This window comes from Meles meles, chromosome 6 (genome assembly GCF_922984935.1).
Source record: "Meles meles chromosome 6, mMelMel3.1 paternal haplotype, whole genome shotgun sequence".
Taxonomy (NCBI): domain Eukaryota; kingdom Metazoa; phylum Chordata; class Mammalia; order Carnivora; family Mustelidae; genus Meles; species Meles meles.
Genome location: NC_060071.1, coordinates 16,642,156 through 16,657,390, shown reverse-complemented (window position 1 = coordinate 16,657,390; position 15,235 = coordinate 16,642,156). Strand labels below are relative to the sequence as shown.

The window sequence follows — 15,235 nt, the reverse complement described above, 5'->3', positions numbered from 1 at the left end:
AAGGCAAATCATACATTTTACCTAGTCTTTTAAGTGTTACAAAATCAGCTTTGCTTTAATTTTGTGAGCACATTTCATGATGTCTCTGTTACAGGTGATAAAACAATCCTAGTGAAGGATTCCACTGAGTTGTTGGAAGCCAACGACTCGGCTTTCTACATGAGGCCAAATAACTAAACTTTCTTCCTTCATACCGCTCTGCTTTGCTTCTTTCCCTTTATTTTGGTATCACGGAGATGGACAATGTCTTGACAAGGCATATAAAGCACAACTTAGACGTCAAGAAACAGTTGAAGAGGGTTTTTTTTTTTAGAGGAAAAACAAAACCGCTTAGATAACACTTAAATATACATACCTGTTTAAAAATACACAAAAACAAAGCAAAATTTTTTTAAAAAAAGGCACTAAAAACCAACCAGGAAATAAAGTTCTGTGACAATTTCAGTACCACAATTATTGGTGTAACAGTTTTGCACTGTGATTTTAAATAGTGGCTTGCGATGAAAAAACTGCCTAAGATGCTTATGTGATTACAAAGAGAGGTATGTCCAGAAGGGGGAGAAGTATACGTTTACTTAATGCATGTAGAAAAATCCCTGATCAGATTGGCCAGCTAACTTCTAAATACAAAACTTAACCCTAGAAGAACTTTGATACTTGGGACTGAATATACTGACTGAAAGAAAAATCACTCGCTCTGGGGAATGAAATATGGCATTCTGCATGGGAAGCACCAGGGTTTCTGGGTTGAACCCGTAGGACATCGAGAAAACCAAAGTACTCGGCTGGTCCAAAATCTTTATCGTGGGGATCCTTCCCCTCCTTTCCACTTAGGGTCCAGGAACGCTCTCAGCTCACAAAACCAACAACAGATGAAAGGAGAAGTAAGGGGCCACGTGGGCAAGAACAGAAGGGTAGTGGGGGATGGTAAAAACACTGCTCAGACTTCTAGCAGCAACACAATCTTGTTGGTCGGAATATCCTGAGGTTAAATGATAATAAAATATTGCACCGAAACAATAAAGAAAGAAAGAAAAAAATCACAGTTTAACTGGAACTACCGAAGAACTGGAATTGGAGTAAGAGTGCACAGCACAGGGACTGCCGTCTGCGGGCGTCAGGCTCTTGGCAGGAATTCAGTTTGTCCTTTTTAAAAACCATGGTTACTTGTACCCTCTTTTGATTTTGCATTTACTTTTAATACCCTTTGGTAGACATATATTAACTTCCATCTGACGCTAGCCGTACGGATCTTTCCCTTGGTCCACCTGCACACTCGGTGACTCGGAAGAGGAGACTGCCACTGCCAATTAGCGGAAACTCCAAACAAGGCCCATCAGGCCTGGCGTTTTCAAAGGATTCTGATAACCCCACTAGAGGTAGGTTAAGAAAGGCTTTTGGGGTTTTTTTTTTTCCTTTTTTTTCCCTTTTTTTTTCTACTGTGATCCTAGGTGAATATGACATGGAGAAAATCAAACACATACCCTACCAAAGTACTTAAAGGGGCTAAAAAGTCTAGCCTTTGACAAAACGTGTTCTTGTGCTGAAATTCATCTTTCCCCTCTGAACTGACATGCCTTGCAAGGAACCCTTTTCTCGATTTCATAATACTGTAGAGCTGATTTACAAAGTGAAACTGTGTCACCACATTAGGACCTCATCAAAAGGTTCTCCCAGGGACTTAGTCCTATGGGCCACTGTAAGAAACCACGAAGCCCCTGGGTGTCAGCGTCACAATGCATCTTTAGAGCAGGCCTTTCCTATTGTGCTGCTGCCTCCTTCAAAATGAAGGCTCCCAATGAGTCTCTACTTCCTTAAAGCTCGGGGTAACTTCTGTTCCACTTGGAGAAACCTTTTTAAAGTGACACTTGCGTAGCGTTTCCACTCTCCGCACAGTCTGTTCTCTTAGCGCAGGCACCCTTCACTTAGTCGGTCACCATCAGGACTTCCGGGACGTTCTTGTCACGTTGACTTTTCACATCTGCTTCGCTGCGTTAAAGGGGACACACAACCATATCATCCGCTTGTGAAATGATCCTGTTGGCCCACTGGGAAGTTCACATATTAATTTCTTTCACCTTCGATCTGGATGTTCGTTTCTGTTCTTGCACTCCTCTTCTCTCCCTCTTTTCCAAAAAGGTAAGGTGGGGGAAGGAACTGATACTCAAAACTGATGATGAACACAGTGATTTCTGACATCTGTTCAGAGAATGAAGGAAACAGGCTGGGTCTCCTCGACATCAGGTGGATGTGGGTCAACCTGCAGAAGGAAAGAGGACCAGGCTTACTACCCCAGCACCCGACAAATGATCTCAGCGTCTATTTCTAATTACACGGTGGTTAGAAGCCAAGCTGCTTTGAGCCTATTAATAAGAAGTCCCAGTGGGTCACTTAAGTGCTCTGTACTCCACGGCCACAAAACACAATTTAAAGGCGATCACGGTACTCTATGGGCATGCTATCATTTACAAAGAAAATATTACAAAAGGAGGTAATTGGATCAGTGCCAGTCTACCATCACTAGAAGACTTTTTAAAGCATGTATCCCTTACTAATTAGGAATCAGCAACAGATGCTTATAAAGGATTATTTCCCGAGGGCAAACTAAAAGTCTCATGTTCTTTAATTCTGCTTACCTCTGAATAAAGAGGCGGAGGCTGAAACCGGAATTCCTGTATGCAGGCGAACATGGGACAGCATGCTTCCCCCTCACAGTTAGGGGGCTGGGGGTAAGGAGGCACATGTCGAGAGAATTCCTCCTCGGATACCACATCTGCATAATTTGGTGGTGCTGCGACAAAAACAGAGTCTCAGAAATCCATGCAAAAATTCATCACATCAATCTCTTCTGAACTCTTACCAAAGTAAGAAATTTAGCTAAATTTGCAAACAGTGGTTTTCCCCCCACCGCCTCTAATGAGCAAGTTTTTGTGCCCATCAAGACAGAACATTCTGCTGTTGTGAAATCACTACTAAGTTACTGTATTCTACTCTTTTTTTGTTCAAAACTGTGAACTTTATTGATAAAAATATAAGCTTTAATTGTTCATTGATTTACTTTGCAGTTACCATCCTGCAAATTCATATTAAAACTGGGCAAATAATACTATCTATATGTACACCAAAATTAGACAATTATAAAAACACCTTCATTAATACGAGCTCATACAAAATTCTGTGTGAACAATTCTTTGTGCAGAATGGTCTTGTGCATTCCAAGACACATAGCATCTCTGCCTTCTGCTAACTAAGATGCCAGCTGGACTCCAAACAACTAATACCCTCCCCTGTTTCCAAACCTCTCCTGGGGGGCACTACCATTCCTATTCAAAACTGTTGTTTTAGGCAAAACCTTCCAATAAAATTAGTTTATGATCTTTCCTGGGTCTGCAGGTCACAGGTTCTACAATACTCTGGAGAATGAGCCCTTTGGTCATTTACTTTCAAATCATCCTGACATTTAAGCTGTGGTGCTTCTTGGCATAAGTGTCCCCAGTATGGATGTATCTGGGGACTGCTAGGTTGTCCTAGGTTGTATTCTACTCTTCTAAGAGGTGTAGGTTATAGTGCAGGTGAGAAAAAAAAATCACTGAAATGAGGCTACAGAAAATACACAGCACTGTATGCTGATTCTATTTTGTGTTGTCTTACTGTTAATAAATGGGAATCGAGAGATGACGACTATATCCTAGGCGCTGCCATCAGCACCTCTGTGACCGGGATAAGCTAGGCTCTCCAGGTCCCTGCCAGGAAGGCAGCTTTGTAATGTCCAGTACTCAGAAGAGTCTAGAAAAGCTGTGGTGGCGGGAGTCACTGTTGTCTGAGCACCGGTGGTCTTACGCGGTCCCAGGGGCCCTACATGTAACACCCCAAGCCTCGTACCTTCGGGCTGCTCCGGCAGAGTCAGAGTCAGCCAGCTCATATCCACACTGAACTGGCTGGCAATGCTAGAGTTTCTGCTGCCAAAACCGTGGTAGGGAATTGTGCCAATCACTAAGGGCAGCTCGAGCATCAATTTTTTAGCACCAGGAATGTGAATATACACCTAATAGGGTCAAAAAAAAAAAAAAAAAAAAAAAAAAGGAAGAAGAGGAGAGTCAAAATTCTGTTAGACCTCCAATTTATTTTCTCACAGAAGCAAGATCTTTGTTGCCTGCTACCACTTCCCCAAGAAAACTGTAAATGATTGTGACCAGATAAAATGAAGAACAAACCAGGTGAAGAGTCCAGGAAATCCAGTGACTGCTCTGTGATGGGGAACGGTAGCCTTAACATACTTTACTGTAAGTGAGCACGGCTTACATAGTAATTATAAAAGTGAAGTCTATGTTTTCAATATAACAAAGACCCTTAATGCATGTTAGTTAATTCAGTTCCTTACGGGGACAATTTTCGATTAAGAACAAAGGCCAGTCGGGGCGCCTGGGTGGCTCAGTGGTTTAAGCCGCTGCCTTCGGCTCAGGTCATGATCTCAGGGTCCTGGGATTGAGTCCCACGTCGGGCTCTCTGCACTGAAGGGAGCCTGCTTCCCTCTCACTCTCTCTGCCTGCCTCTCTGCCTACTTGTGATCTCTCTCTGTCAAAATTAATAAATAAAATCTTTAAAAAAAAAAAATTTTTAAAAAAAGAACAAAGGCCAGTCTTCACCATTCCTGGGTCTGCTGTAATGCTGACCTACAAGGACACTTCCCCAGGTATGACATGTGCATATTCGTGGGGATATATTTTCCATCGTAAGGAGCTCTCCACTTACAGCTAAGGAATAGTCTACTCGGATAATGCAGCAATCCAGGATGGACGGAGTAACAGGTGGGATCTTCAGAGTCTTCCCATTCCACGTGTCAGTGCCCCCAGAAGCGATGTGGTTTCCTCGCACGTTGGCAACCATGTGCCGGACAGTCTTTGTTCTCCCACTTGCCAAATACGTCTGGGTTTGGAAAATAGCAGCTTTGGGAACAATCAGCCGAGAGGAACAATTCTCTATCTCTGCGTAGATTGGAATGGCTTCTCCTAAAAAGAGAACAAAAACATCTTCAGAGACTTCAGAAAGTTCTTACCATGGTGGAAGAGAACTGCTAACCAATCGAAGCACAAGTCGCCACGTGACTGCAACAAATTGAGAACTTTGATGGAAAACTTGTATTGTGAATCTGCGCCAGAGATCGGAGAGTTCACTGCAGCTCTTGGTAGATACCGGCTTCTACTTATTGTATTATTTGCTTCTCTAATGTAGCAATAGTACATTGCCAGTTCGAAAGATATGTAAACGGCTAGCATCTATAAAAATTAAGAAAAGACCTAAAAATAAATGACCCAGTACTATGTTACATACAAAAGATCACTAACAAACTCATTAATGCCCAGCAAGTTAAAATCTGCCTAACAGAGGAACGCAGACGTTGCATTTAAGGAACCGTTGTGAAGGATAAATCAAACAATGGGCAGAGCAGGTGACTTTCCCACCCCCGTTATGTGTCTACTGTTCCACCATCTGTACCACATCCATCCCCAGTGAGCTAGAATCCTGGAGTGGAGGCCAGGCCCAGTGGGCGGAATCTGATCCTTCACAAATGGTGGTTCCATTATCCAGTATCCATCTGACTGTTTGGGAAGTTCCTGTTCTACACGCTCACGCCCTGTGTTTGTGTACACATCCCAGGCATGGGGTCAGAACGCCCCATATGAGTTTCATGCCGCGACAGCCCTCTTCTGAGCAACACTGCTCCTGACATTCTTTTGCAACATCAAGTAAAATGCTGGCATTTTCCCATTCTCCCAGTTTTAGTCTTTGTCACTCAAATGAAAGGACCGAAGTCAGAAATACCAGGAGTTTTATTGGACTCCACTCATCCAAACAAAAATATGTACATATCCGTTATTTATATGAAAAACAGAAATCCGTATTATCCATGTTTTAAAACAGTTTGTACCTCATGAATTACAAAACACACTATTTAAAAATCACTTAAAAGTAGCTAATAACATGCGTGACTCTTCCATTTGGACTTTCAAACATTTTGCTTACCATTACAGTATCCTTTTCTTTCAATTTTGGCACTCAGTGAGACAGGACCAGATGTGAAAAACCAACAGCCAACCATTTTCTCTTGAGTCTTCAATACAGGGGTCTTGAAAATTTCAAATAATAACATGACTTCAATTAAACCAGTAGAAAACTCACAGAACTTAAAATTATATCATTCTTTATTAAACAGTTGAGAAGAAAGGTCTAGGAAACAAATCAACCTTTTCATCCTCATGTGACATTAGGCAAAATACTTGCTAAAACATAAAGCATTAAAAAATATCATTCTCTTTTTAGGAAAACTAAGATAAATTGTCAGACTCAAATAAGCTGATACCATCCTCTTTTATCCTACAATCATTATAATTCTGGGAAATGATATACCTTCCCATAAGGTAATGATAAAAAATAAGAGTAGAAACTATTAACATGACAGAGATTTTTTTTTTTCTTTTAAAGACTTTACGTGTAGGTTAGGTAAAAGAAGAAATGGTATAAAAATCAATAATCAAAATCTTCTATTTGTTTTGGCATCTAAAATAAAGAAGAAGCAAATGGCCTTTTTTCCTGAATTCAGAAATGCATGATTAGGCAGAAATTTCAAGTGCCCATTATTGAGACAGGTTTGGGGTCCTGTGTGAGGACAGCAAACACGCCCACCATAATGGACCCACAAGGTTACTGAACAGACCTCCCCACCTTTAGCATTTAAAATGCTCCATTTAAAAGATGCACAAACCAAAAAAGCTCATCGTAAAACCCAAAGCTGCAATTTTTTTTTTACTTATAAAAAGAACATTAAAGGATTAGTAGTTTCTCTTTTTGGCAAAAAAATAAAATCTCCCTAAATCATTTGCCACAATGGTCCCATAGTTTAGAAATAGTCACCTTCCCAATTCTAAGTAGTTCTAAAAGCACAAGACGGTATTGTCAATTTGCAAAAAAAAAAAAACAAAAAACAAAAACAAAAAACAAGACAAAAACAAAACAACAAAAAACCCCAAGGTGTTACGTGGATGGTAACTTCCAGCTGTAACTGGAGCCTCAGCCTGGTCGGCTGGGTGCTGTCCCCAAGGGACCATGCAGCTAGAGCGTAACCAACACACCGCCACCCTCTCCCAGTGAACATTACAGTGAAGTCCATTCCATTTTCGAATGAAAATTAGGTGAAACACCTTTGAACTTGTTTTTTACCCTTCTCTTTAAAAACACTGGCTAGAAAAAGAAACCCCCAACACTAATGATACATCTTTGGAGCATCCGTATCATGATGGAAAGTTCAAATTATCCCAGTATTTTCTATGAAGTAAAAAAAAAAAAAAAAAAAATCATTCATTCATTCATATTTAAATGAAGAACCATTAGGTCCTCATAGCTATCATGAAAGTACAAGGTATAATTTTATATTATTTTGATAATATGGGTTTAGATAAAAGAATCTAGCTCATTAGCTCCCATCTTGCCTATTCTGTTGTTACTTACAGCCTAATCTTTCTTATCAGCCTACAGTATTTCTGGTGATGATTAGAAGTTCAATGCTTTAATGTGGCCAAATCTGTCATAAGGAAATGATAAGAGAAAGGCTCTCCACAGCAGCTGCACGCACTTACTTAATGTTGGAAAATGACATGCAAAATGGAAGGATACATAGCATAATGGCCTGAGCCTCAATAACAGGCTGAGCTTGATTAATACTCTTCCATAATTACTGTTCCTCAACCTGCTATTATTGAAGAGTTTAGAATACCACCGCCCCGTGAATGTGGCCGCTCTGGGAAAAGTAAGCCCTCTCTGTGTGCACATTAGTGTTATTAAGCCTTATTAATGCATTTCAAGCCTGTGTAACTTTTTGGCAAAAGCAGCCCCGAATAACGGAGACATAACCAATAGTATTAACACACACAATTTGTAATTTGCCCAACCTAGAATCACACATTTATCGCGAAGGCCCACGGGTTACAAGATTGTATCAGAAAGTGACAGGACGGGTGGGCTTGGTGTACACAGCACCCCTGATGGAAGCGAGGAAGGGAGGGGAGGAGGAAGAGGAGGAGAAGGACTCACTAGTAACGCTGGTGCATTGACATCGATGTGACTAACAACCTGGAGCTCCCGCTTCACACTCTGGTCAGGTACCTTGGGTCGTTCCAAAACTGCCCTCACAGAGTACTGAATACTTCCATATTTCCCGGTGAATGAGGTTACTAAAGGTCTGAAATGAACCAAAGATGTTAATTGAGAAGTTTATCTTTCAGTGAAACACTACTGGAAATACACCCTTAAAGTGTTGGTTTGGGTTAAAAAAAAAACCAAGAAGAATGTGAACAGGGGAAGTCTGTGAGGGGTTATTCAAGATCAACGGGCATCACTGAGCGTCAGAGATACTTGGCACCCTCCCCTCGGGACGGGCATATTGCAGAGCAAGAAAATCACAAAAGTAGTATCATTTCACTTACTCAGATGGAAGTTGAAAGCTAAATGGAAATTCATGTTTTCCAGGCTGTAGTAAGAGGATGCCTTCACCTAAAAAAGAAAATACATTTTTAACTGACGTTCCTATTAGATCAAGAATTTTCACAACTTAAGTCATAGTTTTTTAAAGGGAGGTTCCCCCTGGAGTATCCAGGATACTCCAAAAAGTACATTAATCTCTAAGATTTAGAGAATTAGAATGTGAATCAGTTTCTACCAAGTTTCATCAACTTCAAGCCATATATAGACACGTACAGCTTCTACCTTTAAAGAGACCAATCAGAACCCAGAGGTCACATGTACACACACATTATGTATATACCTGCACATATATGTATACATGCACACACAAGTATATCTGTAACATGTGTGTGTGTACACATACACATTTGTTGCCCACTCTTGAACTAGCACAAGTATCCCAACGTTATTTTATAAACACACACCATTTCTATTACACTAATAGTATATGTTATAGTATGCTATTATACTAATACGAAATACCAACATTAAAATGGATTTAAAGATGATTTAGCAAAAAATGCATCTATTTATTTTGGGTGTACCATAAAAATCTGATTCTGTATTCCTTAGGCAAAAATGCAAAAGGAAGGTGAAAAATTTCCTTAGAATATTGTGAAGATTGAATATAATTCCAAACAGCCAAACCAACAGGACAACTTATAAGGTAAGGGTCATGCATTCACACTTAAGCTCTACCAATTAATAGGTGGTTAGTTAATTGGTGGTTAGGTCAACATATAGAGCAGGGTCTGTCAAGCACAGTCATGACTCCTCCCTCCTAGTCTGGGCCTGGGTCAGCCAGCTGGGTTTTCTCTCACGCAGAGGCTTAGCCCCGCTTGTCAAGGCCGAGCTGCAGTGTGCAGATGGACCCTGCGAGGCCGGGGCGCTGCTGGAGTTCCCGTGAACACAAAAACAACCGGCATCATTCAGATCCAAAGTCAACTCCAGACTGTCACATGGTTCAGACAGCTATGCCGAGATACTTAGAAACTTCCCCTTCACTTTATGCTCATCCATTCAAGTTCTGAACTAAACCCCCTCATTAAGGGTGGCATGATTCAGAGGAAGAAAGTGCAACAGAGACGAGAACTTTCTTCAAGATTTGCCTGGTTAGTTGATACTAAAAACAGAGCTTCCTACTGTATCCATTCATTCAAAAAAGAGAGAGACATTTAAAGGGCTGGTAAAATGGAATATTTTTTCACTTACTAGAAACAATTAACATTTCAACCTTGTACTTTTAGAAAACAGGAATGCATTATTGGCCCATTTAGTCTTCTGAATCCGTCCCCAAATTTCAGCATGTAATATATTAGGGGGAATAAAAGTAAGGTATTTACCACTAAAAGGTCATTCAAATAAGAAACACAGCACAGGTAGGGGACTTGGAGGCAAAGTGAACAAGGGACAGGGACATGAGGCCCTGTTCAACCACAGTGATGAAGGCGGTCCCCAGGGCTCAGCTGTGCCCAGAGCTGCCCTCCCAGTGAGACTCAACTGTGCTAGTGAGTAAAAGGCTCCAGACAATCCCAATGAGACCTGGACTAAAGTTTTAAGTTACAATCCTTAGACTATGGAATATGACAAGCCGTGTCCTTTACAATGTTTAGAAACGTGGGTTTCATGTGAGTTCAAACCTCACAGCACTTAGACAGCAGGCATGGTGGATACAAAAATGTGTAAGGTCATCCTCAGACAGACCACAGGAGGAGAGGAGGCTACAGACACACACAGAGTCATGAGCCCAGAGTACAAGAGCCCCAGGAGAGGACGGTACCTGCTCTGTACTTGAGAGCTGGCACGGAGAGGCCCAGGAGGGGGTTTCAGAGGAAGGGAACAGCATGAGGCCGGGCACAGTGGGTATGTGTGGAGAACAGCATTACTGGGGCTACTGAGAGAGAAAGTTCTCTCATCATAGAGAATACAAATGAACACAGGAACTAAAACATTTAAAACAAGACTTTCCCTCACCTCCATACATAAATAGGAACACAAATGGAGAAAGTTGATAAACCTAGCTTATAGGATTTGGAAACAAATCTAATTATTCTTCCTTTTTCTTGTGATTATTATTTTTTTGTTAAAAGTTTCACAAGCTGAATCACGTGCCCATTTCTGCCTCTGTTCTCATGATTCAGTACTTCTGCCTTACACACTGAGGACTACAGTATCACAGAGAGTCATTCCAGGCACCAATGGTCTTAAGGCCCGTGCTCTCACTCAGGGCACTCAGGAGCCGTGGGAGCTTACAGCATCATTACAGAGTCAGAGACTTGGGCTCAGGAAGGTTCAAGGACTCCCACAAAGTCATACTGCTGCTGAGTGACCAAGTAAAACCAATTCTCTGTTCTGTCTTGTCTTTTTACCATAATTCCTCAATAATTAAGAAAAACATGAAGAAAGTCAATCACAATGATAGCAAGTAGATTAGATTAACAGTGCCAAACAGTTATCTAGGGAGGTTTCCTGAAAATAGATCTCATAGACACATTTTCCAAAAATCTAGATTTCTAAAAATCTCTTTGGGTGACTGAAATTCAGCTAGTTTTTGGAAAACAAATAACCCTGAGAATCTATAATTATGTAAAGTTGCTAACTTCTTCCAAGCTACAGATATTACGAGTGTTCTTTTTTTTTCTCATGAGATCTCCTAAAGCAAACTATGATTTTTTTAAATAAAACAATTTTTGCCAATATTTGCTATGATATCTTTTGAGAAAAGAAGCTAAAATTTTTCAGCTTGTCTAGGCTAGGACATTCTATTCCATCAGAATGAAAAAGCAAGATCTAGCCTGTGATTCTAAATAGTATTTGTCAGACCAGATTCTACCAAAGCAATTTCTTTATTGCTAATACCAGGTCCAACTGCTATTAATCTCACTTCTATTTACTCAATAGTTATGGGCACAGAGATATAGAGAGTCCAAAGTCCTGGACAAAAACCACTTCACTTCTCTCTTCCATGATCCTTGACTCCAGTCAGCCATCTTGAAAATCTGTGTTGTCCCAACCACTGGGGGAGGCATGTGTGGGCTGATCCTGGAAACCACACTGAGAGGATCACCCAACACACTGCATTGGTGAATTCAAAAGACTTTGGTTCCAAATATGCTTTTTCCTCACTACAATACTTGAGATTACTGGATTCTCACATCCTTGAGGATTTAACTATGAACAGTCTACTTCTCCAAAGTAGGAAAAGGCAAAATTGCACATACTATTTACTGCATATAGGACACAGGAAAGGTTAAAACATTAAGATCCTTTATACCATTTTCTCCTTCTATAGATAAAAGCTGAAGCTGATTAGGCAGGAAGGTAAAATAGTTTAAAGTAGCTACCACCAGCTTCATGAAGAGCAAGACTCACTGTTCCTAGTATTTTCATGATTAAGATTATTAAATTTGCATACTTTTTATATACAATTCTATAAAGTTTTATATTTATACACATAGTATACATACAGATGAAATAGCTATGTCATGAGTTGCCACATAAGCACTTGGAAAGACCTACACTATTAAGTGGACTAGAAGTGGGTAATCGTTCCTCCCCAAACTTACAACACCAGGATCCCACTGTCTCAAAACGCCTACACTGAGGCAGGGAGGGGAGGGGGATGCTGCAAGTTAACAAAAAGAAGCAAAGAATAAAAGACAAAATATAGGGCAGAAGCAGAACTCTTAAGTTACTCTGCTCCCAGAAGAGAGAAACCAAGTATGATGGTCAAGAAACACTTCCGTTGAACTTGAACTACTTCCCTCTTCCCAGGACTGAGGTTTTGCTAATTCATCTTGAACCGAGTACGAGTCTACGTCCAAGATGGGAAGAAGGGGAGGCCCATAAAACACTGAGCACCAAGCATGGAACCTCCTCGTCTGATTCCGCTCTCCATCCCTCAGGCCAGAAGGGAGAGGACCTAGATCCCCGGGTCTTAGATTTCTGACTGCTCGTCACAGGTTCCCATGGCAACGGTTCATTCCAGCGGCGGTCCTGGAAGGTCCTGGGACGCCTGGCGCTGGGCAGGCCCAAGCGAGACGGCCTGGAGGCGCCAGGTAGACGCGAGCACTCCCCTCGCGGGATCGCCCCAGTGCTGTGCAATGGGGGACACAGGCATTGTTACCCTCCCGTCACCGGCCCCCAAACCGAGGCTCCGGCCACCATGTGGGCGGACCCCAGCCCCGGATCCCGCCTCCACCCCCCTAGCCGGGGGTCATCCGCCGGCGCGCGCCCTCCCGGTTCCTGCCAGCCCCTCTGCGGAGCCTCTGTGACCCATCGGGGACCCCGGGGCCGTGGCCCTCGCTCACCGGCCGGGGGCTCGCGCAGGCTCAGGCGCACGTTCAAGTACTCCACCTCCGAGGCGGCGGCCGGGGATGCGGCGCCAGGGTTCGGGCCCCAGGCGGCAGTGGCTCGGCCGTGAGCCTCCAGGCGCAGCGCGCGCAGGGCCACCGGCTCAGCCGCCTCCAGCAGCACGTGTCCCGCCACCGTCTCGCCGCTCGAGTAGCAGCCCTTGCGCTCATCCTCGAACACCAGACCCAAGTTCTTCACGCGGCCCTCGGAGCCCGCGGCCGCCGCGGACCCCGCCTCACCGCCCATCCCGCCGGGCGATGGGCCCGCGCCAGGGAGGTCGGCAGCTGCCCGGAGCCGGCCTGGCGAGCGGAACAGCGCCGCTGTCACGGGCGCCCGCCGCACGCTGAGGGTCACTGCGGCTGCTGTGCGCTGCCCGGTGGAGCCCTGGCGCGCTGCGGGGCCTATCGCTTTAACAAACCCAGGTGGGCCCGGACAGGGGCCGGGACAGCCCACCCCCGGCGCGCTCCCATAGGCCGGCTGTGAGTCCCGCCCCGTGCCGATTGGTTGTAAATGGTTACTGAGTCATTTCATAGGCGCTCCCACGCACTGGATGGCGCAGGTAGGCAGTGCGTGATCAGAAAGCAGTGACCAATCGGGGTACGCAAGCGTACACGTGCACAGGCCGCTTATTGGCTGGAACAAGGCACAGTCCTGGGGTACTGACCAATAGTGAGGCGGTGCGCCCATGTGGACAGATAGTGGGAAACAATATTTGTTCGGGAGGGGGCGGAACCGGGAATCTCCGGCTTGCAGAGAGTCAGCCGTTGCCATGGTTACGAACGGGGGCGGGGTTTCTGGCGGCGTGGGGCCCGTTTGCAGAAGTCTCTGGGTTCGTATTGGTATATGCTGTTGTGACTGTAACTGGCTCGTATTTATGATTTAATCTGCAGTACTTATGGGGAAATACATACCCTGGAAAATGGAACTCAGCAATAATTCTCCTGTGAGTTTTGGGTGGGTGGCCAGCTAGCTGTCTGGAAGCTTTCATGGATAACTTGGCAATTACCAACTTCCAGGTTCCCAAGCCCCGCTTCTATAAGGTCTCGCAATTCCCAGCCTGAGAAAGAACCACAGACTGGAAGGATGAACGCTGTGATTTTCAACCTGCTACAACACCCAAAGAGTTCTGCTGGGCTCACAGCCTTTCTAAGCTGGTATTCGAATAGCCCAGAACACTGATTCTTCCTGTTGTAAACAAGGTCATGAATCAGGTTGTTTCAAAACAGTGTGTGCTCCCCAAGTTTCTGCTCCACCCGAAAGGATTTCCTGACCTCCTTGTCATAGTCCAGGACGACTTCCAGTTGTCTTCAGGACTTGTTCTCCACGCCCATGCTCCTTTTGCCTATCCTCATTTTCATTTTGTTCTTTAATATTCTATTCCTTCTCAACTCTCCCCCCCCCCCACCATCTAGCATAGCTGACATTATCTGGCCATTTTCTAACCCTTTTAAGTTCTTCCCTTACTAAATTTCCAAGTTAGTGAGGTGTTATCACAGATGGATTGATCTCATATTGAAATTTTAAAACTTTCCTGAAGCAGGTATTTCCTTTTTTTTTTTTTAATCCCAAATGAAAGGTTGCCTTGTTGCCACCTTTGAGATTAAATTATTAATGTGAAACTTTACTGAAGCTTTACAATTTCAAAGTGTCTTTATCGCTTCTGAAAGAAAGTGGAAATGTCTACAAATCTCTGCATAGTTCTGAAATAGCTGATATAGTTTCTGAAATAGCTGAAATAGTTTCTCACGACTTTAGAAGAATTCCCAACATGCTATTACTCGTCCACTTTTCTTTATAACACAACCTCACCTTATAGTCTTATTTGCGTCGTGTTCATGACTGCCATTTGAAGCACAGAACATGTTCTCGTTGTATCTGTAGTACCTAACGGAGTTTGGGACAAAATCAGCACTCAATAATGTTGACTTCCTTGAGTGAAAGAATCCCAACCCTTATAATATTATTTGGCTTTGTAATAAGTGAATAGTACTCGGGCTCTTACTCTACTATATCTTCACCTTCTCTAGGCAGATGTTCTCTGTCTTCTCCCCCGATCCCTTCCAAATTAGGTGGCTGAGAAAGGGGGAAGGGTAGTGGCTCTAACCATGCCCAAAAGGCAGAAATGCACATATGGCAGACATTCTGTGCTGAGAAAGATTGGGCTGTCTTTGCTACTACAGGTAGAATGCATGGCCAAACGTTGGCTTAAGCAATAAGTATACTTCTTGTTGACTTAACCAGAAGTCCAACAGCAGGTACTGTCAGGGTTGGTTCAATGCACTCCTCTCCTCTCCCTTCACTGTCATAGCTCCCTTCCTAGTGGGAGTGGTTACCACAGCTCTAAATATCCCAAAGCAGAATTTAC

The 15,235-nt window shown here is 43.3% G+C and overlaps 1 protein-coding gene across 1 annotated transcript; it reads right to left on the bottom strand.

Moving 5' to 3' along the window:
- Positions 1 to 1,364: 1,364 nt before the first annotated feature.
- Positions 1,365 to 13,259, bottom strand: ARRDC4 (arrestin domain containing 4). The gene is made up of 8 exons (XM_046009511.1): positions 12,828 to 13,259; positions 8,481 to 8,547; positions 8,089 to 8,236; positions 6,025 to 6,127; positions 4,753 to 5,009; positions 3,883 to 4,045; positions 2,637 to 2,791; positions 1,365 to 2,260 (listed from the first exon to the last, which is right to left on the bottom strand). The coding sequence occupies exons 1-8, from the start codon at positions 13,114 to 13,116 to the stop codon at positions 2,204 to 2,206; spliced, it is 1,239 nt and encodes a 412-aa protein (XP_045865467.1). The 5' UTR covers positions 13,117 to 13,259; the 3' UTR covers positions 1,365 to 2,203.
- Positions 13,260 to 15,235: the final 1,976 nt, after the last annotated feature.